The sequence below is a fragment of the Acomys russatus genome, chromosome 16, assembly GCF_903995435.1.
Source record: "Acomys russatus chromosome 16, mAcoRus1.1, whole genome shotgun sequence".
In the NCBI taxonomy this organism is placed as follows: Eukaryota; Metazoa; Chordata; class Mammalia; order Rodentia; family Muridae; genus Acomys; species Acomys russatus.
The window spans coordinates 13,711,837-13,738,294 of NC_067152.1; the positions used below are offsets into that span (position 1 = coordinate 13,711,837).

General features: G+C 49.7%; 1 protein-coding gene across 1 annotated transcript in view; it reads right to left on the reverse strand.

Moving 5' to 3' along the window:
- Positions 1-26,458, reverse strand: part of Ypel2 (yippee like 2) — a 54,274-nt gene that overhangs the window by 13,101 nt on the left and 14,715 nt on the right. Inside the window, exon 2 of the mRNA XM_051158221.1 lies at positions 17,417-17,729. Coding sequence (XP_051014178.1) covers positions 17,417-17,729 — 313 coding nt within the window. The remainder of the gene's footprint in view (positions 1-17,416; positions 17,730-26,458) is intronic.

Sequence of the window (26,458 nt, forward strand, 5' to 3'; positions counted from 1 at the left end):
TGAGCCAGGTGTAGTAGAGCACGTGGGGAGGCACAGGCAGGTGGGTCTCTGTGAGTTCCAGACTGCATCTACATGAGTTCAAAGACAGCCAGAACTACATAGTAAAACCATGTGTGTGTGGCGGGGGGGGGGGGGGGGGGCGCAGGTAGAGCACATGGGGTGTTTACTTAAAGGGCAAAGGCTACACACACAATAAAGACTCCTGAGCTGGGCCTGGTAGCATAAGCCTTTAATCCCAGCACTCAGGAGGCAGAGGCAGGCAGATTGCTGTGAGTTCGAGGCCAGCCTGGTCTACAAAGTGAGTCCAGGACAGCCAAGACTACATAGAGAAATCTGGTCTTGAAAAAAACCAAAACCAAAACCAAAACAAAAGACTGTTGGTATTTCTGGCTCCCCAGAATTAGAACATATAACTAGATTAGAATAACCAACCGGTCTGCCCCTACCCAAGCCAGGAAAGACTCCACAGGCTGCCCCACAGAGGATGGTGTCCCTAATGCTCTGTGAACTGAGGGGGCTGAGAAGGTCTCTCATTCAGCAAACCTCTAGAGACAGCAACTCGCATGCTGACCATCTCTGACCTTCACTCATATTTGTAAACTTCCTCTTTGCGTCTTCGATGTTCATTGGCTGACCTATCTGAGGATCCCTTTCTTAGGGCTCTCAATGCTGAGATGCAGACGCTGAAATCCCCGCCACACGAATCTGGTGCTCATCCTCCTGGGCCAACATGAAGGTACTGTGTTCACATGAGTCAATTATCAGGCACTGGAAAGTCACTCCCTAGTCAAAAGGAAAAGGTGCCAGTCTGAAGAAGCGAGGGTGCCTAAATGGCCAGGGAGGGAGGGAAGGGCTCGGGCCCTGCAGCGTGGTCACATGGACAGCATACTAACGCTCTTTATTTAAAGCTGCAAGACCTCCTGGGTACCACGGAGGATGTTAGCTAGTCATCTCTGTCCTGTCCTTGAAGGTGCCTATTACAATCTGGCCAAGCAGGAGACACAAATAATAAAATGCAAATTAAAAAAAAAAAAAAAAAAGCAGGAGACACACATACTAAAAAACCCATACAAATAATAAAACATTCTAGCACACCCTGGCTGTTAAAGGAGTTTAGAGAAGATGTCTGGCCTGAAGAGGACAGACTGGAGCATTGTCTGGGTCAGTCCATAGGAGAGGGCTTTCTTTGGGAGCAAAAAAAAAAAAGGGATTAAATCTAAGCTAAGAAGCCAGGGAAGTCAGAGGCCCACAACCTACTCTGTCTACATGTCATAGAGACCAACAGTTGTCAAGACAGGATCTCGCTGTGAATACGTAAGCCCGGGCAACCCTTATAATTCCGTCAGGCATGGTATTAAATAAGTTTTTAAACATGTATTCATTTATTTTGGGAGTGTGTGTGCACGTGGAGGTCAGAGGACAATTTCTAGAAACCAGTTCTCTCCTTCCACCCTAGAGGCTGCGGCAGGGGCTTGGCGGCAGGCACCTTTAGCTGCTGGGCCTATCTTGAAGGCCCCTAAGCACTCTTAAATCTTCTAAACCAGGGACTACACAGGTAGAATTATCTGTATTATCTCTGTTTGATGGGAGAGGAAAGGCCTGGGGCCTGGGCCGCTCTGACCCCAAAGAGAGGAGCGCTGGCCCCTTGCAGGCCTCTGCACACTGTTCTGTGAGCCTTGTCTATTGTGTGTGTGTCCAAACACTGGGCGTTCTTACGGCTCCCTGACTCCTCAACTTCCATCACCGATGGGGGCGGAGAGGGTGAGCCATAGCTAACAGAAGGGCAGTCAATGTGAAAGCAGAACTTGTTAGTTTTTAAAACAAGGATGGGCCAGTTGGACCAAGGAGTGGGTGTCTCCACACAAACTGCAGCTCTTTCATGTTGCTACCATGAGCTGAGCCAGGACAGTGAGCCCTGGTGTTCTGCAGTCACTGACAGAGCCTCTGATTAGGTCTAGCAAGGGACTCAATTAGCATCATGGAAACACAGAGCAGATTTCAGAAGAAAGGTCAGCCACAAGCCCTAGCATTTGCTGTCAGCCATCTGCCAGGCAGGAAGTACTCCTCAGATCTATTTTTAATCATCTTCCCTGGGCTCAGGCTCCTGGGAGAAGACAGAGGCTGGGGTTACTGAGAGACAAACATTTAATTGCCACCTTTCTATACACATTGGAAAATAGTCTTGGGATACTCAAGACCAACGTGGAGGCCAAGGTCTTAGATCCTGGTCCTTCTGGCCCAGACCCGCAAGGTCATTCTTTGAGAGCCATGGGTGAGGAATCGCTCCTTGGGAAAGCGTCTTGAGACTGACTGGGTTACCAACTCTACTGGGTAACTTGGTGACCTCTATAACCAGGTCCCGAGTACCTGGTAATGGGAGGGAGTCTCAGCCTAGAGCACATAGCTGTTCTCCAGAGCAGGCCTGTGAAGCGATCTGTACGGACTTCCTCACGGTGCTGTCTCTGTTTACACACGCATGTCCCATCAGAAAGGTAAATTAAAACCAGTGCAGCCGGGCGGAAACCACATTCCTTCCTCAGTATATGGAAAGCATAGAAAAAGGACAGGTTCTGTTCCCAGGGACCCAGGCTATATACTGCAGTAGGCCCATCGGAAAAACAGGAACATTCTGTCCGCTGGCTTCTCCCTCCTGTCTCAGCCACACTAGTGTCTCAGTTCAGCCCAGCCCAGGGAATTGGACAGGGGAATCTGGCATGAACAGGCCAGCGTATGCAGAACAAGAGCCTGCTTCAGGGAGCCGCTCTGGTCGAGGCACACACCTCAAACAGAGATGCCTTGTCTCTTGCCTCAGCCTCCAATTTCCATCCCAAGGCAAAGCCTCAGCATATGCCATCAGCCAGCAGAGGCCTAGAGTTAGGCAGCGAGTCACCACCACCCTCCTCAACATGGCACTAGGGCGCTGTGCCCACCAACAAAGTGGCCTACTGCGGGCTGGTGGGGGGCAGCAGCTATCCAACTCTCTGCCGTCCCTCCTCCTCCTCTCGGGAGCTTATGTATCAGTGAGAAGCAAGCAGGAAAGGAGAGCCGAAAGAGCACTTGGCTGGCTGCAGGACCTAGGGCTGAGGATATGAAATAGGAGACTGGGCACCCGGGCAACTTAGCAGCGGCACCGGCAGAACCAGAGTGCCAGGGAGGAAGGGGAGGGGTTGATGAATAGGCCAGCCTGGGCTCCACAGAAACAGACTCCCTTGGCTGGGTGCTGGACTCCCAACCTCTCAATGATGGGGGAACTCTGCTCCAGTGAGCTGAAGCATACATGGGGGGGTGGGGACGGGTGGGAAGGGGAGACTCCAAAGGTCGCTCCCCTGACCTAGTTGGAACACGGTTAATTAAGGCTCCCAAGGTCTGCTGACTCCAGATTTCCTCTTCTTGTCTGGTTTCAGGAAAGAAGGGAGCTAACCTGCCAACAATTTAAGAAAGGTAACTTCTTTACCGCTTCTGAGGATCAGGGGTTCAAAAACACCTAAGGGTTGGTGGGATGGTGCTTACAATGAAGTCTGGCGACCTGAGTTCCAGGACCCTCGTGGTAGAAGGAGAGACCGGTGAACGCCAAGTTGTCTTCCACACAGCGGGTACACCCGGCTGTATACTTTCCCCCTCACACACACACAGAGACAGAAAAACAAAGGTTGTAAGAGAAATAAGACCTTGTCGTTGAAAGGCTAAATCCGAGCTGAGGAGATGGTTCGGTGGTGAAGTCACCAGCACCCACAGGGAAGCTGGGTCTGGCAGGGCACACCTATAACCTAAGTGTCAGGAAGAAGTGTGTAGCTAGGAGGAGATGGAAGGAGGTGGCTGAGAGACAGGCAGATTCAGAGCTCTCACAGCTGGCCAGCCTTGCCATGCTACTGAGCTCTAGGCCTTCCTTCTACATATTCTTGCACAGGCAAACTCACTGTGTGCACATCACAAATGACTTTTTTGTTTTTAAGTAACAGAAAGACCTTCCAAGAGTGGGGCTTTGGGTGACAGCTTTTAATCATTCAGGCAGCCTTACTCCTCAAGAAGTCAGGGACATTAGCGTAGACAGAATGCCCAGGCCCCAGAGCCTCCAGGCCACACAGGGAGCGTTTATAAAGGTCTGCCATGGCCTGTGGTTTGCAAATGATTTACCAACTGCTGTTCAGCTGATGGCATTGTCAGGGATGGAGCCCGCTTTTATTGATTATAAACAGCCATGGTACATCACAATGCTTTACCAACTGCTTGCTATACATTATCAGCCAACTCAAGACCCTCGGCCATAACAGTTTACAGAAGCTGATGGAAGTCGGATTTTCCTGAAGTGGGCCATGTTACAATATTCCTGTCCATTTCTGATCAAATCCTCCCTTCGAGCCATTTGGTGGTTCCCTACAGTTTAAACTCCTGAGTGTGGCCTTGCTTGCCCTCTGTGGCCCACACCTGCTGACCTCCGGCCTCCCTGAAACATGCTCTGCCCATCTGGTTTGCCTGTGCTCCCCATGCATGGCTTCCTCTAAGTAACGCTTTCTCTGCTGACAGTCGACTCCTGTCTTATGCACACAGCTTTAGAGAACACGTCTGCACAGTAAACAGAATAATCTGGTACTCACAGCCAGTGTTTCAACCCATCTTTTAACAGCTTAGCCACTTGTCTTTTGCACGAGGACACCGGCTATCTTACAGGCATTAAACTATATTCTTGCCACTATATTCTTGGAGCCCCATCCAGCAGTGTTCCCTGCATGCTTAGAGGTCAGGGAGGTTAAAATCTGGTCCAATGCAACAATGGGGATTTAGTGCAAAGGCAGGCCTGAAGCAGAAGTGGCTTCACCCTTCAGATCAGGGTTTTGAAAATGGTGCCGCTGGTTCTTTACCCAATAGGGCTGCACAGTTGTTTCCCAGTGACGGTGAGGAGCCTGTTTATGCTGTCTGGTTTGGTCACCAGCTTAACCTATGGTGGGAATGAAGTCGAGCCAGTGGAAAGGAATTTTCCATACAGTTGCCTCAGTCCCTATACTATCCATGCCACGCCAACTGGAGATTTCTCTTTAAATCCTGTGGGGCCACGTCCCCCAACACCCACTTCACAACAGGTCATCTCAAACATCTAACCGGGGAGTTAGCAAAGCCTGGGAGCCCTTTTTGTAAGTGAAGTTTCAGTGGAGCTCCGCCACTCTGGCTTGTTGATGTTTTCTCCAGTGCCACAGAGGCCAGCCATTAAGACAGTGGGCTCAGCCAAGCCCAATTCTTACTATCTGGTCTTTACAGAAAGTCTTGCAGACCCTTGGCTTCAACCCAAAGAAGAAAGGATCGAGACTCTGGGAGAGCCCCTCCCCCCTGGAGACAGGCTCCTCACTTCTCACCCCCACCTCCCCTCTGCAAGCTAGGGTTTTTTGAATGAAGTCATTTCTTTTTTTAGCGATGTTTGCAAGCCTGGGACCCATACAAGTCTGTTAGAGACGTACAGGAGCCTGAAAACCCCTAGCACATGACCTGGCACCTAATGGTGCTCAATAAATGTTTACTGAATAAACCAAGGCGTGGGAAGCCAGCCAGTCTAGCCCCGAACCAAAGTCCATCCTCCTGTCAGCTTCAAGGTGACCAATCACACAGGTGGCTGGCAGCAGCCTGGTGACCTAAATGTGCCAAGGCTTATCTTATCGGCTTTCCTTCTTCCTCGTGTACTTACCCAGCACCCCGCCCCCTCACCCCCGGTGCCCAGGGCGGAATGGCCTGTTGTTTTCACAAAGAGGCAGAAGCGGACAGGCACGGAGGGAGCTTTCCTCCCCCACAGATATATTTTGCATTTCTTCTTTCTCCTGGCAGGGGGAGGATGAAGAAATATGACTTCATTTGCCTCCTTCCCTCGCACCCCCTAGGTGAGGCTGTCTGGAATAAGGCTCCTTAGAACCTTACCTGTCGTCCGGAGCAGCCTTCAGCATGGCTGAAGTGAAAAGGGGTCAAGTTGGGCAACTTTTAGAAGGTCCAGTCACGGGTGAAGCAGCCACTAGCCAGGAGGGAGAGACCCAGCCCTGGGAACAGACAGCCTCCCCAAACAGAAGCAAACAGCAGTGCAGAGGTTGGCACGGCAGGCCAGGCAGAAGCACAGCTGTATGCACTGGGGCAGCCGCACAATCTGGACTGACAACAGTAGGGAAGTGATGGCCTCTCATCACCACAGATAATCTCCAGGACCAGGCTCACAAAGGGAGGACTCCCTCAACGTGGCTGCCACCCACGATGTAGCTGAAGGGTCTTGTGAGGCAGCTCAGTGAGGCCAAGGCTTTGTCTCTGTCTGCTACTGCACTGCCTGAGTCTAACTGCTAAGGGATGGGCTTAGAGCAGCAAGCCTCCTGCTGCGCTCTTGTTCCACACCCATGGATGTGTCTCTATCCATCTGCTCGGAAACTACTGCTAAAAAGAAGAAAATAAGAAAGGAAGGAAGATGGATGCTCTTAACGGGGCCTGACTCTCATGTGGAGCAAAAAGACCAATTTCTTTCTGATGCCCCCGCCCCAAAAAGACCCAACAAAAGAGAGGAGCCCATAGGGAAAGGGGGGCCAACTCCACCTGCTATGCCCCGGCATTACTGTGGTCTAGAGAGTGTGTTCATGGGCTGAGTGGATGATGCTGTTTTTAGCAGCTGGTGGAGCTATCTCCTCCCCCCATCCTCTGACTCAGTACCCAGAGAGCAGCCATAGGCCTGGAAGGGGAGAGAACAGAGTTTGGCAGCTCTGACCTCAAAGATAATACTTGGGATCACCAGGTCAAACCCTCCCCACTCAGGAGTTTTGCTGAACTTTGGGAACAATTGCTTTGGGGTTTTTTTTGTTGGTTTGGTTTTTTTTTTTTTTTTTTTAATTTTTGTTTTTTTGAGATAAAGAAAGTATCTCCTTTCAAAAGAGCCCCAAGCCCCACGCCCAGCCTGCAGCCTCACAGAATGAGGCAAACTGACACGCAACTCACACAGCCAAGGGCGCAGCGCCAGCCTGGAAGCCCTCTGTTCCAGATGCCAAGAGCAGCGGTTGTCACAGTGGGTTGACGTCTCTGTGACTGGATGAAAGGTGGGCCCAAAGCAGAACCAAGCCAAAGAGCTACACTTACTAGACAGGTTAGAAGGGAAGGCGGGAGTCCCTGTGCTGCCTACGGGTCTCAGAGCAGCACTGCTCCACGGTGCTGGTGTTCAGTTACCTTAGACTTGTAAAGAAAAGAGACCCTACAAGCGTAAAGGCCTCACGGGGGACAACTGGTGGCTAGCATGCACTACAGAAGGGAAACTACAGAGTGCCAGCCCCTGCTTATGCCTGAATGTCGCATCCTATCCGGTTTTACTCAGCAAATCTTGATGGGAGAATGGCAGAAGCTACTGCCAACGGCTACACACTGCACACACTAACTTCCACCGATGATGTCATTGAATTTCCCTTAAAAATAATTCCAACCACACGATCTCCTGCTATTTCACTCTTATTTTGCCGCTTACACCAAAGTCACTTATTTGCATGCTACCAAGTGAACACTGAACACTGGGGGGCTGGCAGCCTTGGATCTGCTTCTGCTACAACTTATAAAGTGGGGGGCGGGGGGTTGAAAGAACCTTAGACAGTCTAAGCTTCCTGCACTTATTTAGATACATGTGGGGGGAAAAAAAAAAAAGAGCCCGAGTGGAGTCGTCCCTAGAAGACCACGGGCTTGACACCTTCATGTCACTGGGGCTGGACCCAGCACTTACAAGCACCTGTTATGTGCAAGGTAGTAAAGTCAAAAGCCACTCTTCTCTCTGGGCCATGGTTTCCTAATTCATAAACCGAAAAGGTTCAGGTTCAAAGGCACTGGGTTCAAAAGTTCTGAGGGCACTTAGAACCTCATCAGAAAACGAGGCAAATAGCCTGGGTGGTGGTGGCACACGCCTTTAATCCCAGCACTGGGGAGGCAGAGGCAGGCAGAGCGCTGTGAGTTCGAGGCCAGCCTGGTCTACAAAGTGAGTCCAGGACAGCCAAGAGTACACAGAGAGACCCTGTCTCAAAAAGCCAAAAAAAAAAAAAAAAAAAAAAAAAAAAAAAAAGTGCCTCGGCAAGGGTTGTGGGTGATGTGGGCTCATTAGCCCAGAACTTAAGAGATTGAGACATGAGGATCCAGCACAGCCTGGGCTACACAGTGAGACTGAGTGGGATGGGGCTGGGGGTTAAAATGCCACGCTGTTCTGCAGCAATTCAAAGCAGGCACAAAGCACAAGGCGGGGGGCGCTCTTACGGCCAGGCGGAGTTCCTATGAAACAACCTCAGCTGAGAATGGGCAGAGATCTAAAGTAGCAGCAAGGTGCCTGCCTGCCTAGCATGGCTGAGGGCCTAGGTTTTATTCCAGGGCTCAACCCCACCCCTCCAATGTGTGGAAATTAAGTGAAGAAACAAGGAAGGTCCCCCAGCATGGGTTACCCCATTGGTCAGCCAATGCCAAAAGGAGCTGCCCAGGCTGCTCAGGCGGTGCGGTGAAAAGAAGTGGGCGGATCCAGAGTGGCCTATTTGGCTTCCCTATAACCTTGGCCTCGGGCATGCCACTTAATGCCTACCTAGAAGGGCTGTTGTAAACTGTGGGGAGGAGAGACATATCTGAAACAGTTGGACACATGACCAGTCTCATTAGAAACATTCTGCTACAGTCTGCAATGAGCCTTGCTCTCCGGCATCCCACCTACTAACATTGCTGGCTCTCGCTGCAGGCGTCCTGTCGGTTTCATCTCCTCCTCCCTAGCACCTGGATCAATTGGTAAAGGTGGTATTGTTCAGGCTGGGGCGAGGGTTCCACCCCTATAATCCCACCACCAGGCAGGCTAAGGCACAGGATCCCCGGCCCACACTGATACATACATAAAGGTGGGGGCAGGGCGTGATAAAAGAAATGAAAGCTGGAGAGATGGCTCAGTGGTTAAGAGCACCGACTGCTCTTCCAGAGGTCCTGAGTTCAATTCCCAGCAACCACATGGTGGCTCACAACCATCTATAATGTGATCTGATCATACTGTATTCATAATAAATAAATCTAAAAAAAAAAAAAAAAAAGAAATGAAATATCATTGAACTGTACAAGAACAGTGGACTCTGGTCAAGCTCCCAAAACCGAGCAGCCAAACCAGCAGCGGGGCAGTTTTGTCTTTCCAGAGGCCACAGCAAGAGCCCGGGCTAGAGAACAGTCGCAGAGCTAAGTCTTGTTCTCCAGCATGAACAAACACTCCTGAGAAGCTGCTGGCCAGCAGTGGTGGTGCCTGCCTGAAGTCTTAGCAGGAGGCTGAAGCAGAGTATCTTCAACTCTGAGGTGTACACTAAAGGGAGTTCTAGGCCAGCCTGGGCTAACCCTGCCCATGTGTGTGTGTGTGTATGTGTGTGTGTGTGTGTGTGTCCTCACTGAGTGTCAAAAAACTACTGTAAAGCTCAGTCTTGGGGTACACATGTATCTGTAACCCACAGAGCAGGATTGTAGGGCATGTTCCATTTGGTCAGTCAATACCTCTTTTTGCTATTTAAAGTGTGGCTACACAGAAGGAGGACCCCATTTGAGTAGGTGCGTTTGTCCCCTGCAGTCTGCAGCGAGACACAGGTTATCCTCAGTCCCGGTCCCCGGAGCTCCCTTGATAACAGACTAGTGAGTGATGTGACATGTGCCAGGTCATTCCCTTTCCCAGGGAGCTCCCACGATTAAGGGGCCAGTTTGACTCTCCTATAGAGAGTGAGAAACAGCACTGATTCCCCTTGTCCACGCCTAAAAGTGAAAGGGTGTGCGGCTTCTACTGCTGACTGTGTGTATAGTCTCTGCCGAGCAGCAGTCCACAGTGGGGTGCTGGATTACCGTGCAGTTTCCAGAACATTCGGACCACAGCAGCAGAGCTGTGGACATAAGCAAGTTGCCACTTCAGCCCCTCCCTCACCAGAGGGCTAGCCTTCCACACCACAGCAACACACACCTCAGGCTGGCCACAGCCAGGGGGTTACCCAGTCTGCAGAAACACCAAACTCCCAACAGGAAGAAGCCTCAACTTCCAACAACCTGGCTTTAACCCACTTCTTCAACATACTAACCCCCCAGAATGGCTTCTCCCTGCAGGCTTCTTGTACGGCCTTTGATCAGCCTGCCTCTTCCAATCATTTCTACATGCCTCCAAACACAGGGGTGATGTTCTCCTGCCTCAGTTTCTCAAGTGCTGGGGTCGCCAGGCACGTGTCACCACAGTTGGTTCACAGGTACTTGTTTCAAGGACACCCAGACCCACTCTCTATGCAGACAGGGGATCAGCTGGCTTCTTACTTGACCAGTCAACAACTTCCAGTACCTGATGGGAGCCATCTTCCTTAGAAATACACCTGTGTGTATGATTCTTTTAGTCAGTCCACAGACCCTAAATTGAAACTCCCTAGTGAAAACCTGCCACATGGTGCTAAAGTCATATTTTACTAATAGAAAAATCTACCTCCGGGCATAGTAGCGTGTGCATTTGATCCCAGCAGGCAGATCGCTATGAGTTTGAGGCCATCCTGGTCTACAAAAGGAATCCAGGACAGCCAGGGCTACACAGAGAAACGAAAATCTACCATCTTGAAGAGCTGTGCTGAAGCTAAAAATGACATCATGACATCACCTTAACACCCGGGCTAATGGGACACACATGTCATCATACTGGGGGTAACTGTCTCGGGAGAAACTTCAGGTCAGATACAAACTTTCCAAGGGATGAACCTATTGTCTCCTTGATGAAATCGTAGAAGAGAGGACTCTCCTCTCTGCTGCAGAGCCAGGCGGAGAGAACGCCCCTGTCATCACAAGAGCAGCCTCGGCTGTGGTCACCTCACCCTGAAGAGGCTATATGTTTTCAGCTTCCAAAGGGCTGGAATCCAACCAAGGTTCAAAGATCTTTCAGCTCAGACTTCTTTCACACACACACACACACACACACACACACACACACACACACACACACACCCCTTTAAGGCATTCAGGCTGGGGAGATATAGGGCTTGCTTCACAGGCAAGAGAGACCTGGGTTTGAACCATGTAAAAAGCTGGGTGTGGGAAAAAAAAAAAAAAAAAGCTGGGCGTGGGGAAAAAATTCAGGTGAGGTGGTGAGCACGCGTAATTTCAACTGGAAGGCAGAGGCGGGGAGATTCCAGTCAGTTGCTCAGGAAAGCCTGATCAGTGAGGTCTAGGCCAATCAGACAAGATGGACAGCAGCTGATAGGAAGAACACTGAAAACTGACCTCTGGCCTCCACATGGAAGCACAGGCACGTAGGCACAAACACATCTACAGGCAGACAGACAGACAGAGAGAGAGAGAGAGAGAGACAGACAGACAGACAGACAGACAGACAGACACAGAGACAGAGAGATTAAAAAAAAGAAAAAGAAAAAGAAACAAACCTATTACTAGGTCACACAGGAATGATTCAACCTCCTGTTATGAGCCCTTTAGTTACAGGGATAGAACCAGAGCCCAGGACTCTTAAAACCCTTTATCAACTGGGTAGTTATACATTTACCTTCCATCCTGTTTTCTCCCCATTGTCAACAGAAATACTAATTTCATTTCAATGTTTTGTTTTAAAAAAACAAAAAACAAATACAGCACACATCCATTGGATTGGGGGGGGGCGGGATTTGCAAGGAGCTGGAGAGATGGCTCAGTGGTTATGAGTGCTTGCTAGTCTTGCAAAGGACCAGAATTCAGTTCCCAGCATCCACAGGGTGGGTCAGGACCATAAATAACCGAAGTTATAGGGGATCCACACGTAGTACATATACATTCAGGCAAACACACACACACACACACACACACACACACACACATACACACACACACACACACACACACCACACATTCAACATAATTTGTAAGCTAGAGATGCTACGGGACTAGTCAGTGGGAGCCCTGTCAGGCGGACATGTTCTTTGAGCTTTACTATGCTCTGTGGAAAGGCATACGGTGCCCTGAGTAACAACCTAATGTCTACTCGCCTTTCAGGTTTACCCAAAGGAAAGGAAATGTGGGCATTTTGTACGCACCCATATTCGTCACATCACTTTCATGCACCTCAAGTTGGCCACAAACTTGCTATGTAGCCAAGGATGACTTTTAAACTTCTAAATCCTTCTGTCTCCATCTCCTTAGTGATAGAATTACAGGCAGACCGCCATGTTTTTGTGGTTCTGGGGATCTAATATAGGGTTTCCTACATGCTAGCTTAAAAATTCTGCCAACTGGGCGGTGGTGGCGCACGCCTTTAATACCAGCATTCGGGAGGCAGAGGCAGGCGGATCGCTGTAAGTTCGAGGCCAGCCTGGTCTACAAAGCGAGTCCAGGACAGCCAAGGCTACACAGAGAGACCCTGTCTCAAAAAAACCAATAATAATAATGGCAATAACAACAACAACAACAATAATAATAATTTAAAAATAATAAATAGATAAATAAATTCTGCCAACTGATGAGATGCATCTCTTCTCAGGACTTTAATACTTTGGAGCAGTGGTTCTCAATCTCTCAACCAGATATTTGCATTACATAACTACAGTTATGAAGTAGCAAAGAAATTGTTTTGTGGTTGGGGGTCACCACAGCATGAGGAACTGTATTTAAGGGTCACAGCGTGAGGAAGGCTGAGAGCCACTGCTTTAGAGTATTTATTAAAAGCACAAAATGGTGGGCAGTAGAAACTAGGAGAAACGAAGTTCTGCTTTGACAGGACAGTCAGCAGCATGGGACAGGGCTCTGTAGTGCCTTGCCGGCACCCCACTGTGTCTATAACCATGCCGGCACCCCACTGTGTCTGCAACCTTTAAGCCTTGCTGGGAACCACAGCTGTCAAACACGAGGGCTCAGAGACACAGGTGGGAAACTGAGGACAGGATGGCCCTTTAGCAGCCACTACAGCAATGCATCCTCAGCACATACTGCCCTTGTGCCTCTCTTCTCAAAGCAATGCCGCATCTACTCTCTCGGCAGGATGAGTCCAAATGCCACCCCAGCCAGCCTGAGGAACGCCACAAGGAGTTAACTGTGCCTCAGGAGGACTGACAGAAGCACAAAGGCAAGTCAGCTCATAACCCTCCCACATGGGCTCCTCACACATGGCCCAAACTAGAGACAGAGACCCCTGGCTCAGAGGCAGTGTGACCTAAGGCTGGTTACTGCCTCACCCTGACCTGTTTCCTCACCAAGACCAGCTGGTCTGCGGTTCTGGAATACCTCTGTCTCCAGGAAATAATCAGACCTACAGATCTGACCAAACACCAATAAGTAGGTTGGGTGATGAGCAAAACATGTTTTCTTTCCACCTGCCTTGGACCCCCACCCGCCAGCCTCCCACTTTGCCCTTCCGATAAGGATCAAGTCTTGGGATGAAGTCACAAGTTCCCAAACGCCCTGCTGCTCAGGGTTGGCAGGAAGACAGCTGAGGGGAGGCCCCCACACAAACTGCTTTGTGGAGCTGGACCTGGTGCCACAGAAGGCCTATATGTCTTGGCTACTTGGGAGGTTGAGGCAGGAAGACTCACTGATCCAGTGAGAGCCATTATTATTTTATAACCTAAGAAACAATAGTGAGAGCGATTCTTCGTGCCAACTCAAAATACCTCTGCAGGCAAACACCCCAGCATGTGGGGCCACAGCACCCTCTAAGCAAGAGATTGCAGGGCACCTCTCAGCACATTCCCTCCCCTCCCCCACAGTGTAAAGGCTGTGTTACACCCTGGGCCATCAACTGTGCCTTCCGTACACCCAGTGCCTAGGCACTAGATCTTAACGGAAAACTCCTGGCTACTAACTAAGCAGAATAACCCTCCAACCATTTCGGATGATAAGGCCAAAGGGAAGAAATGGAACAAGTTCCTATTGCAGAGAGCTTTGTCATTTATAAACTATCCTGATCTTGTCTGAGTTGTGTGGCAACCCAGTGAGGTAAGGCTTACTCCCTTCCCTGCGAGGTATGCCTCGCTATGGAGACAGCGCACGGAGGCACTCACTAAATGCTACCTACCTGCCACTCGATATGGTCTGAATGCCTACCCAGCCCTCGATTGTATTGAAATAGGTGTATTGAGACGTGTGGCCCTTAGGAAGTTATAAAGCCACGAGGGCAGAGCTCTCATAAGTGAGATTATTATCGGTTTAAAGGGGCCAGAATGAGACAAGCACAGAGGCACATGCCCTGTATACCTGGGAGGCAACTCGGCAAGCCTGTCTCAGAGCACATACACAAAATAAATAAATGAATAAGCCTGAGGAAGATCCTTTGCCCCTCCCACACGTAAGCCCACACAGTAACAAGAAGCCATGTGTGAACTGGAAAGTAAACCTCAAGACACCGAGTTTGCCAAATTTCCAAATCTGGGGTTTTCTGGCCTCCAGAAGTATGAGAAGTAAACTTGTTTGTTCAGGAGGCAGTCTGCTGACAGCCCATTGTTGCTCCAGCCCTCACGGGCTTCAGACACCAGTAACACAGTGAATATCATCTTGCCCAGTTTATGAGTAAGAAACCAGACTTGGAGGTTGGACAGCTGGTTGCTGGCAACTTAGCCCCTGGGTATGTAAAGTGAGCTGGGAAGGGCGAGGGCCCAGCACAGAGCTTTCCACCACCAGAACCAACACGTTCAAACTGTTTAAAACTTTACAATGCTGCATTTCCCTAATGGCTTAAGCCATGCTGACAGGGAGCCTGAAGTTGCCTCGGTCCTCTGGACCTTTGTGTTTCTTTCTCCATAATAAAAGCAGAATTTTTATTTTTTTGCTCTCCGCCCCTCCCCGCCCCCAAACAAACATCCATCTCTCTGACTAAAGACCCTATTACAAGCACAAACACAAAGGCTCATTTAATTGCACCGCTGCAGTTATCTGCTGCCCAGCTCTCAAATCCTCCTGGGCAGACTCTGAAACCACACAGGAGATTGCGTGGAGAGGGGAGAACAGGAGGGACATTCTCTCCTTGAACTTTCCTAAATGGAGGGGCGGTCATGAGAAGAAAGGCCCATTTTTCCAAGGAGGGGGCCGGGGCAATGGTCTTTCCATTAAGCGGCCGTGCATAAGAATGTATAGATTATTTAATGCTGGGGGTGGCTGTGGCACGGAATAAAGGAATCTTTGTGCAATGCCAAGCCCGGTCCCCTCACTCTTTCCCCAGCCAGGCATCTCACCCAACTCTTTAAATCACCCAGCTCTAATGTACCCCATCTGTGCACTGGCCGCAGCCAATGAAATCAAAGCCTGTGCTGCCTCTGGATTAGACCCACGAGCCTTCCTGCCCCAGAAGGGGTAGGACGGAGGACACGAGGCCAAGGAAGCCCCCCCTCCTTTTTTTTTTTTTGCTTGTTCCTCATCTTCTCCCAAGGCTCAGACTCCATCTGTCCATTTATTTGATCGTTTCCTGAGGTTTTGCCACGAGTCGAATTCTGATCGGGGATGTCAGAGGACACACAGAAGGAAGCAGATGGGTTCATGGGAGGAGGTGTGGGGGGGGGGGGGGCGCTGCCTTTGCAGAGGCTCGAGATGCCCCGTATGAGCATGCCCACGAACGCTGCTTAGTGTCTAGTGGGAGACCATCTATCAAAGGCCCTGAACACCTGACTAAACACAGCGGATTCAAGCTCGGAAGCCATTACCCTCATCAGTCACTACGTGTCCAACTTTTCCCCACCTTTTCAGGCCCAGCTCAAAGACCCACCTCACTGAGACATTCTTAGTGAAGGCCTGCAGACAGTAATCCCTCTGCTGACCCTCCTTGAGGAGTCTCAGCTTCCTCGCGGTCATAACATGTGACTATCTACTCACCTTAGAGTCACAGTGTTAGTGGAGTAGCTGTTGTGTTTTATGTTTGTTTGTTTGTCTTTAGTGTCAGTTAGCTGTTTTTAGTACATAGACGATGTTAAAATGGCACCTTGACTTCTTGCACCACAACACTTCTTGTGTTAAAATGGTGGCTTGGATTCCTCCCTAGATAGAAACACTTATTTTGGAAATGTACACACACACACACACACACACACACACACACACGGTTGTGGAAGGGAGACAGTGCCAACTCAAATACAAGTTTGTGGGCTCACGTTCCATGCCAGGCGACTGGCTGGTTATCCTGTTGCCATGACCTCCCACATCCAAATTTCCAGCCAAGGGTTTACCCCCAAAACTCAAAAGGAGATCGGCAACAAGATGAATTATACGCTATAGAGGAAAACTAAAGGCTGACTCAAGTGTCAACAACATAAAGTTGAGGAATGCAGGGGAGAAAATGCGACAAGATGCAAGTTCAGCCAGGACACTGAACTGGACCTACAGCACAGACACCGCGCTAGGACTTGGGTCAGCATCTATGACCACAGGCTTGGTTGTCTGGGCGGCCTTCGCGGGCCAGTTAAGGCAGCCAGCTGAGGAGGAATGTTCTGTAACTGCTGCCTGGAGCTGTCGGCCCTCTTGGGCTGAGACAACTAAACCCAAGGCAAAAAAAGGCAAGCACGCCTTTGCCAGCAGGTCTTATAAATAGTTCAGAATCGCTAATTTTTTTTTTTTTTTTTTTTTTTAGTCTAGGTCTGCATAAAGTGTCTGTCCTCTGATTGTATGAAGGCTAGCTTCGAAGGAAAGAAGCTACTAGGGGGAAACTCTCCCACGGATCTTTTTCTCTTTGTCACCTAGCCCTAGTAAAACCTGAGAATCCTGGGTTTACTTACCGGTAACCCCCAGCCTCAAAACTTCAGAAGCAGCTCTCAAGGCAGCTCTGGAAAAACAGGGTCTTGTGCATCAGCTACGATCAAATGTCACCCTGTATTACTTCAGGTAGAAAGTACAGCCCTACAGGTTGGAGGCTCAACTTCTTCAACAGGCCGCTTTTGTTTCTCTCCAAGGGACAAGTTTTCACAGGGCTACAGCCTAGCAACTTTCCTTGGGGCTTGCCAGGGGCTCGCCCATCTCAGCTAATGAAGCTGCTACAATGGGATTGGAGTGTGGCTCTGTGGTCGAGTTCTTGCCAAATATACAGAGGCCAACATACAGATACCAAACACAACCATCTACAAGACTCTCTCTTCCTCACCTCTCTTAGAATTCACTTCCAAGCACACAGCATGTTTCATCCACCAAGATAAACCAAGGAAGAAAACATGAGGCTCTAACTGTTCCTTTATTCCTGCCTTGTCTGGCCTGTGAGCTGCCAGGCCTCCCCAAAGCCTCCAACACAGTTGACATCTAACACCCCAAATAACCCACTGGACCACTACTCTGTCCCTGAAATCCTGGGTTACTTCTCAAGTTGAGTGGACAGCCCATGTGGGTCAGCCCTCCCCCTTAATAAAGACAGCATGCAAATATCCCAGACAGTTTGAGAGCACTTGTAAGTCTGTGACCCCAGGAACAGACCTCACGGTAGGCAAGAGAGGCTTTCTGGGAAACAAAGTACCTTGGAAATGAGTTCGTCGTGGTTGGCCAAGTGAGCCCTGCAGTGAATGCAGCTGTAGGTACGGTGGCAGGAGGGCAGGTATGCCTGAAAAGTCTTCGATCTTGTCATCTTCACCATTGGTGCTGCCGAGCGTGGGGTGAACTCTGGGGCGGCCCACGAGGCACTCCCACAGGATGGGTCGCACGGGAAACACCGAAAGACGCAGGTAAAGGCCGTGGTTTGGCAGGGGTGGGTGTGCGGCAGGTTCCACACACTGGTGACTTCGTCAGAGGAAGGACTCTCTAGCAGAGGTCTCGAACTGGTTCTCAACAGCCTGTAGCAAAGGGGGGGGGGGGGAAACATCAGCAGATGGAGCCACGTCTCCTACGAGAGGTACACAAGAGTGGCCCTGAGAGGGGGGCAACAGACACTGGCCAGATAAGCGGTCGTCTTCTCTAGTCCCTCACAGTGTGCCCACTCTAGTCTTGAATGCGTTGACAGGTAGCTGGAGACTCAGTATTAGCACAGTATTTTCAAGAATTACACAGGTGCCCAGCCAAACTGCTATCACCAAACCTGGACAAAGACCAGGACTGAAGACGGGCTACGCTCAGGCCCAGAGAGAAGACCTTCCAGAAATCCTCTCTCCTTTGATGGCAGCAGCTCTCCACCACATCCAACAGTCCTGTTTGTATCTCGCCCATTTTCAGATACCAGGAGTATGCCAGCACTTGAAGCTGCCACCTACAGAGGAGCAAACTACCCAGCAGCCTCTGCGGGAATAAGTGTGAGATATGGAAGACCAGATTCCCATTTAGCAACGGCCAGAGGAGGGTAGCCAGCTTGCGAAGGGATGCCCTTTACAACACTTTGCCCAGACAAGATGCCCAGAGTGTGGTGTGTGTGTGTGTGTGTGTGTGTGTGTGTGTGTGTGTGTGTGTGTGTGTGTTTTAAAAGGCAAAGCAAATTAATTCAATCAAAGGCATTAACATTCTCACTTTTGAAAAATCATAAGAGCAATGAATTTCACCACAATTTCTTCCTAATTCTCATCACATCTCCACCATTACTTCCCATAAAAGATTCCCCTATCGGGCTGGAGAGATGGCTCAGAGGTTAAGAGCACTGACTGCTCTTCCAAAGGTCATGAGTTCAATTCCCAGCAACCACATGGTGGCTCACAACCATCTATAACAAAATCTGGTGCAGAATGCTGTATACATAATAAATAAATAAATCTTTAAAAAAAAAAAAAAAGATTCCCCTATCATGCGTGTGGTCCCAGCTTTCTCGCGCTGCTGGGAACACAGGACACTAAGAATGGGGAGGAGGGCTCTAAAGCATCTCTTTACGTGAGGCCCTGACACCTGTCTATTCTGCAGACTTCACTAATAGGGGAGGCGTTCCCACTTGCCTACCTTCCCAGGAGAGCAGTGGTAATTAACACCTGCAACACGCTTTGAAGACTGAATTATTTAGAGGAACGGGGGAGGGAGACAAATAAAACAAGCTCTTCCTTGGTAGACTGTCTGGGATCCGTCTGGACTTGAGAAAACCTGCAGCTGGGCCCGGTGGCGCACGCCCATAAACCCAGCACTCAGGGAGGCAGAAGCAGGGAGATCTCTGTGAGTTCAAGGCCAGCCTGGTCTAAAAAGCGTTCAGGAGAGCCATAGCTACAGAGAAACCCTGCCTTGACCCTGCAAATCATAATGTCCTTTTTCCTCTAAATCCACGCGGATCAGGTCTTCCGTGGGAGGCCGCCTCTTCCCGCCACAGCCATCACATTTGGGCTTGCCGCTTTTTTTTTGAGTGGATAATACCACTGCCCAGCACTACAGTGAAAACAAGAGTGGCCACTACGCCTTACATGGGCCTCTTCACCAAATCCTTGAGCCAAGCGGGCTCCATGTCCGACACACATCTCTCCTGTGACCTGTCTGATTTCTGAAGGGGTTCAGATTCAAACCCACAGGGGCCAGGGCCCGATGTCATACCTGATCGGTCTCTTGCCTGTTCAAGATGAGGAATTGGGTTACATCAACACAGAAATGCTGGCAGTAGACAAGAGGCAGGCAACGACATCCTCGGCTACGCCTCAGAGTTAGGCTTAGCCACAGGATACAGATGCCTCGGATGCTCAGCCAGCCTGCGACCTGTGACCAAAGGCTGAAAGAGCTAAGTGACCCTCTCCCCACGCTTCCAACTCAGTTTCCTGACATATCTTCAATACTTCCACTATCCCTGTCCTGCTGTTAGCAAGGTCAAAAATACCAAGAAAGGAGGCAGAGGGAAGTGGAAGCAGTATCCAGCTGCAGTCCATGACAAATGCTGTTTTGTTTATTGGCGGGCGGGAGTATGGGGTAGTTTCTTTTTGTTTCATCTGGGTTGTGGGTTCCTCTGTGTAATAGTCCTGGCTGTCCTGAAATCGCTTTGTAGACCAGGCTGGACTTGAACTCGCAGAGATCCACCTGCCTCAGCCTGTGCTGGGGTTAAAGATGTGCGCCACCATGCATGGCATAGGTTCTGGGTTTTGTTGGTTTGTTTTTTCATATCCCGGGCAGGCCTGGAACCTGTTGCCCTCAGTTCCATGGAGGTGGGGTTGGAAGTGCGCAGCACCATGCCCAGCTGTCTATGCCAAATCAATGCCAAGTCCACAGCCTTGGCTACCCCAGTGGCCAGGATGAGCAGCATTGAATCCATGGGTCTTACACAAACACCACGGAGAGAAAAGAAAACCATGGCCTCTCTTCTTTATAGAGGCCACACAGTGTGTTTTCTCAAGCACGCAGACAGCTTCTCAATTATACATTTCCCTGGAGTAGAATTATTTCCTTTCTCACTTTTCCTCTGTAGGAAGCCTTTAAAAAAAAAAAAAAAAAGTACACAGGCAGAGGTTCCCGGTTCTGCCCTGAATCCAAAAAACACTGAATTCACAGCTCCTTCTACAGAAAAAAAAAAGTGTCTGCAGCATCTATTGGAAGCTGAGGAAGTCACAAGCATGGACCCATGAGACACACCTCACCATGGCTGAGCGACCATCGCACTGCATGATGCTGGAAAACCCTGGAAAGACTGGGCTATGGGTGGGTTTGGTTTTGAGACATGGTCTCCCTATGTAAACCAGGCTGGCCTTGATCTAGAAGCCCCAGCCTCCATAGCACTGGGATTAAGCTGTGCCCTATCAAGACCTGCATTCCTGCTCTTTAGTCATCTCACAAGCACCCTAAAGAAGGGACTTCTTGGGGGCGGGGGCCTGGGTAGGGAGGCAGAAAGTATTAGGAATAGTGCCGTGTTCAACTGGTCCAGGACAAGCTAGAAGGAATGGGAGACAAGAACAGTAGTCAAACAGGGACGTGGAGAGATGGCCCGGGAGTTAAGAGCATGAGCTCCGGCAGGGTTAGCTTCCAGCGCCCACCGCAGAGGGCTCACAGCAGCCTGCAACTCCAGCTTTGGAGGAGCTGATGCCTCTGACCGCAAGGGCTGCCTTTGCACTCACACGTGCACACCCCGTCTCTTAAAAATAAACAGTCTTGGAATAAAGAGCGGTGAAGCGAAGGTGGTAAGAGGCGTTCTGTACCTAATTAGAAAGAGCACAGGTCAAGTAGAAAACAAAGATGGACACCAGATCGTGGGGAGGGGTTGCGGAGGGGTGTGTGTGAGGAGGGTGCTGGGGGGGAGGCACCTAACCACCTAGTGTTCTCCTCCTTCCCATTTGTAGCAGTCAGGGTTCTAGAGGGTCAGAGCTCATATGGCATCAGAGTGGCTCACAGCTGTGCTCTAGCTAGCCCGACAATGGCTGCCTACCCACAGAAAGTCCAAGCATCCCGCAGCTGTGCAGAGGCTGGTGTCTCCGCTGCCTTCTGCATAGGCCCGGATCTTGAAGAAGTCTAATGCCAGTGAGGCAACGGACTTGCCAAAGAGGACAAGCACACAAAGAGCAAAATGCTTTCTTTTCCCAGGTGTGGGCCCAGAGTAAAGACGGGTCTTCCTACCTCAAAGATCCAGATTAAAGTGGGTCTTCCCATTTCAAATGAATTAAGAAAAATCCCTAGCTGGGTGGTGGTGGCACAAGCTTATAAACCTAGCATTTGGAGGGTGGGGGTGGGGAAGGCAGGCTGGATCTCTCTGAGTTCAAGGCCAGCCTGGTCTACAGAGGAGAGAGTTCCAGAATAGCCAAGGCTACACAAGAGAAATTCTGTAAGGGGGGGAGGGACGACACTCATAGGCGCACCTAGCAATCTGGGTTTTAATTCTTGAAACAGTCAAGTTGACAGGCAAGAATCACCATGGAATCATTTAAGGGAGGTTTAAATTGCTTGATTTAACTCTCAATAAAGAAAATACATTGATTTTCCTGAAGAGAGAAGTGTATACAGGGCTATAGACCTCACCACATATTAATTTCTTAACTTTAGTCCTGCTAATGGTACCACCGTGCGCAAGGGCTACAAGAGTCCAACTTGCTGAGCATTTTGCGAGGCCAAATTGATTTCCAACAATAATCAAAAGCCCTCGGGGCTTGTGTACAATTTAAACAGCATTTTAAGTGAACTAATAATCCACAGTGGAAATTAATGGAAGACTTTCTACCACCAGCAGCTAGCTCATGCTGACCGCCACGGAAAGAAAAATGTGAAATATTATGATTAAAAACAAAGATCTCAGATATACTACCACCTCAAGAGCCAACAGCACAGGGAACACGCACTGAGCCTGGCAGGCCCTCCTGACTGACAGGCCATTCCCATGGGGAGTCACAGTAGCAACTGAAATTCAAAACTGTCCCTTCCAGGCGTCACTGGGAGGGAAGACTGGCATTGCTCTTTCTTTAGTTAAGCCATCAGGAACCTGAGAGGTGGCCCGGAAACCAGGCAGCATCACACAACAGGCTCAGAAGCTAGGTGGTAGTGAAAGTGGCCTCAGGAGAGACAGGACTGCCCCTACCGTGTGCCTGTGTTGTTTTTGTTGTTGTTGTTTTAACATAGAGGAGGCAGAAGGTAAGTAGAAGCAGGTGTTCTAGAATCCCAGAAATGAGTTCGGTTCCTTCCTAGCTGAGGACACCCGGCAAGCTTCTCACCTGCTGACCCTCGATTTCCCTTAAGTATTAAAATGAGATGACCGTGTGCTAGTTAGGGCTGGCACACATAAACTGTAGCTATTTTTAGTGGTCAGTGGAAACAAAATGATGCCACTTTGGATGGGACAACTTGAACCACCCGTGGTTCCAAGACACCACACATTCACACTTCCACACTTTGGTTGCCAGCCCCTGAGTCTGGTACAGCCCTCTCCTGTCTCTTCACGAAGCTCTTACTTGTTCATCGAGACTTAGCCAACCGAGGGCATGGCGGTGCTATAAAGCTGGCGTTTGGAAGCTGAGGCAAGAAGATGACATCTGTCTGAGGCCAGCCTGGGCTACAGAGCGGGGAGGGGAAGGGGGAGGAGCACAGGGCCTGGAGGCAGGTGAACTTGGATTCGGTCTGGATTCTTTTAGCTAGTTGTGTTAACACTGGGCAACATGCCTCAGAGGAGGAAACGCTGCCTTCACCCTGAAGTGATTAGAAGGACAAACAGTCACACACAGCCCCAGGCACATGGTTCTCGACAGTCCTCCTGAGCAAAGGGCGCAGGAGTTATTGTTCTTATCCCACCCCCCAAGCACCCCCCATCCCCCACCCACTCCCACCAAGACCAAAGGTACCAGTGCCCCTGGCTGATTCACAGTGGTTAGGAAGCTGCATAGACTTTACAGGCCACCTCGAGCCTGTACATAGTAAGACCATGTATCAAAAACAACAGGGAGGGAAAAAAAAAGAAAAACCTAACAAAACTGCTATGAGTTGGGTGTGACAGAGCAGGCCTAAAACTCAAGCACTCTAGGAAGACTGCTCCAGGTTTGAGCTAGGCTGGTCTCTGTTGCAAGTCCTGGGCCAGTGAGTGAGACCTTGCCTCAATTTCCAAAACCCAAAACCAACAACTTACCAAAGGGGGTAGGGGAGCAGGAATGTGTTGTCATTTCAGGCACCTCTTTTATAGCCCTGGACCACAGAGAACTCCAAATGCATGTGGTAAGTAAAAAGGCCCAGCTGGGACAGCAAGGAGCCATGTTCCTTCAGAGACACAGACAACCATTCGTTTCAAACCTGGATATAGGGTCTGTCTGCCCTTGATTCTGGGCAAGTATCTGACATATGACAATCCTCCATCGTCTCTGGGGCTCCTCGTCTCATTAAAGTTTTTGTTGTTGTGTTTGAGCGCTGGCATTAAAGGCTTGCGTCCCGAGCATGGTGTGTGTGCGTGTATGTACCACTGTGTGTGCAGTGCCCTTGCAGGCCAGAAGAGGGCGAGAGAACCCCTGGAACAGGAGTAACAGCTGGCTGTTAAGTCATCCTGTGGGTGCTGATAACCAAACAAGGTCTTCTGAAAAGGCAAGCGTTCTCTCCAGTCCCTCTAGTTCCAAGTTTTAACGTTTAAGCAGAACCTCGTCACACAGTGAAGCTTCCTCCATGCACCGACTTTCATTTTCTTAGGCCCTTCAGTTCAGCAAGGCGACAGAACACGGCAGTCTTACAGAGCCCGCTCAGTGGCTGCTGAGGGTATTGGCTTTGCAGCCTCCACCGGCAGAGCAGTGTGCTGCACGGCTCTCAGTGCAGCACCGTAACTGTCGGGGAGCTCACATCTGCTAGCACATCTGCGTGGAAAAAGAGACAGCTCCCCTGAACATCCCGCAGCGTGCAGGGCATTGACTGGGCACTGGGCAGAGGCCGCTGGGGCTGGCTGCCGAGGAGATCAGATATTACAAGTTGCTCTACAACCGCAACGGAAAACAATGCAAAGGGCTCTCGGGTTAGCCTGAAGGCACTAAGGCACTCGGCTGCAGGTCTCAGCATCTCTAAAATGAATTTAAAATAACTTACAGGCCGGGCGGCGGTGGTGGCGGCGCACGCCTTTAATCCCAGCACTCGGGAGGCAGAGGCAGGCGGATCGCTGTGAGTTCGAGGCCAGCCTGGTCTACAAAGGGAGTCCAGGACGGCCAAGGCTACACAGAGAGACCCTGTCTCGAAAAAACAAAAATAAAATAAAATGACTTATAAAATGTGTGCACAGGGAGGGGCCGGGCATGGTGGCGCACGCCTGTAATCCCAGTACTCGGGAGGCAGAGGCAGGTGGATCGCTGTGAGTTCGAGGGCAGTCTGGTCTACAGAGTGAGTTCAGGAAAGCCAAGGCTACACAGAGAAACCCTGTCTCAAAAAAACAAAACAAAAATGTGTACGCACGGATAGATATGATGGTGCACCCCTTTAATTCCAGCATTCTGGGAGGCAGAGGTAGGAAGATCTGAGTTCCAGAACAGCCTGGTCTATAGAGATCATTTAAAAAAAAAAAACCCAAAATGTATATAACATACATTAAGATTTTAAATAGATTAGTCAGATGTGGTAACACACACCTTTAATCCCAGCACTTGGGAAGCAGAGACCAGCCTAGTCTACACCCTACACAAGAAACCCTGTCTCAACAAACAAAGATTAAAAACAGACTTTAAAATTAGGATCAGGTAATAAAATTAAGAAAAAAGTGTTAGGGTACTAGAGAGATGGCTCAGAGGTTAAGAATACTGGCTGCTTTTCCAAAGGTCATGAGTTCACCAGGCGTGGTGGCACACACATTTAATCCTAGAACTCAGGAGGCAGAGGAAGGTGGATTGATGTGAGTTCCAGGCTAGCCTGGTCTACAAAGTGAATCCAGGACAGCCAGGGCTATACAAAGAAACCCTACCTGGGGGGAGGGGAACAAAAACAAGAAACAAAAGGGGGGGGGGGGATGGCTCAGAGAGAGGTTCAAAGAACTGGCTGCTCTTCCAAAGGTCCTGAGTTCAACTCTCAGCAACCACATGGTGGCTCACCACCATCTACAATGAGAGTGGATGTCTTTTTCTAGAGCGCAGGCATGTACATGCAGACAGGGCACTTTATATATAATAAATAAATAAATAAAATTTTTTTTAAAAGAAAAGAAAAGCAAACAATGGTCCTGAGTTCAATTCCCAGCAACCGCATGGTGGCTCACAACCATCTATAATCTATAATCCATCTGGTTCCCTCTTCTGGCCTTCAGGGAGGACACTGTAGGCAGTCCTTGACTCACCTTGTAGACTATGCTGGCCTCAAACTCACAGCCTGCCTCTATAGGGTGCTTCTGTGAGCGCCACCATGTCCAGTTATTTGTTTTTCAAGGCAGGGTCTCTCTGTGTTGCCCCGGCAGTGCTAGAACTCTCTGTAGACCAGGCTGGACTTGAACCTGGACATCCAACCTGGTTCTGGAGTGCTGGGATTAAAGGTGTGCTGGAGGAAGAGTTCAAAAGAAAAGGGAGATGAGGAAGGAGGGTGATGGGATGGAAAAAAATGCGTGTTCTTCATATGCAGAATCTAGGTTTTGTTTGTTTGTTTGTTTTTGTTTTTGTTTTTCAAGACAGGGTTTCTCTGTGTAGCCTTGGCCATCCTGGACTCACTTCGTAGACCAGGCTGGCCTCGAGCTCACAGCGACCCAACTGCCTCTGCCTCCCGAGTGCTGGGATTAAAAGCGTGCGCCACCACGCCCGCCCGGCTCAGAATCTAAGATTTTAATTTTTTTTTTTTTAATTAAACAACAACAAGAGTTGGGCTAGAGGGCTGGAGAGATGGCTCAGAGGTTAAGAGGTCCTGAGTTCAATTCCCAGCAACCACACGGTGGCTCACAACCATCTATAGTGAGATCCGGTGTCCTCGTCTGGTGTGTAGGCACATTTAGGCAGAATACTGTATAAATAAATAAATCTTTAATTAAAAGAAGAGTTGGGCTAGAGAGATGGCTCAGGAGTGAAGCTTTTGATGCTCTTACAAGAGGACCTGGGTTTAATTCCCAGCACCCACATGGTGGCTCCCACCAACTCCTGTTCCAAAGGATCTTATGCCTTCTAACCTCTGGTGTGTGCCATGCACATATGATGTACAGACATACATGAAGGCAAAACACCTATACACATAAATAACAAAGTTGGGGCTGTGTGGTAGTTTGAGTAAA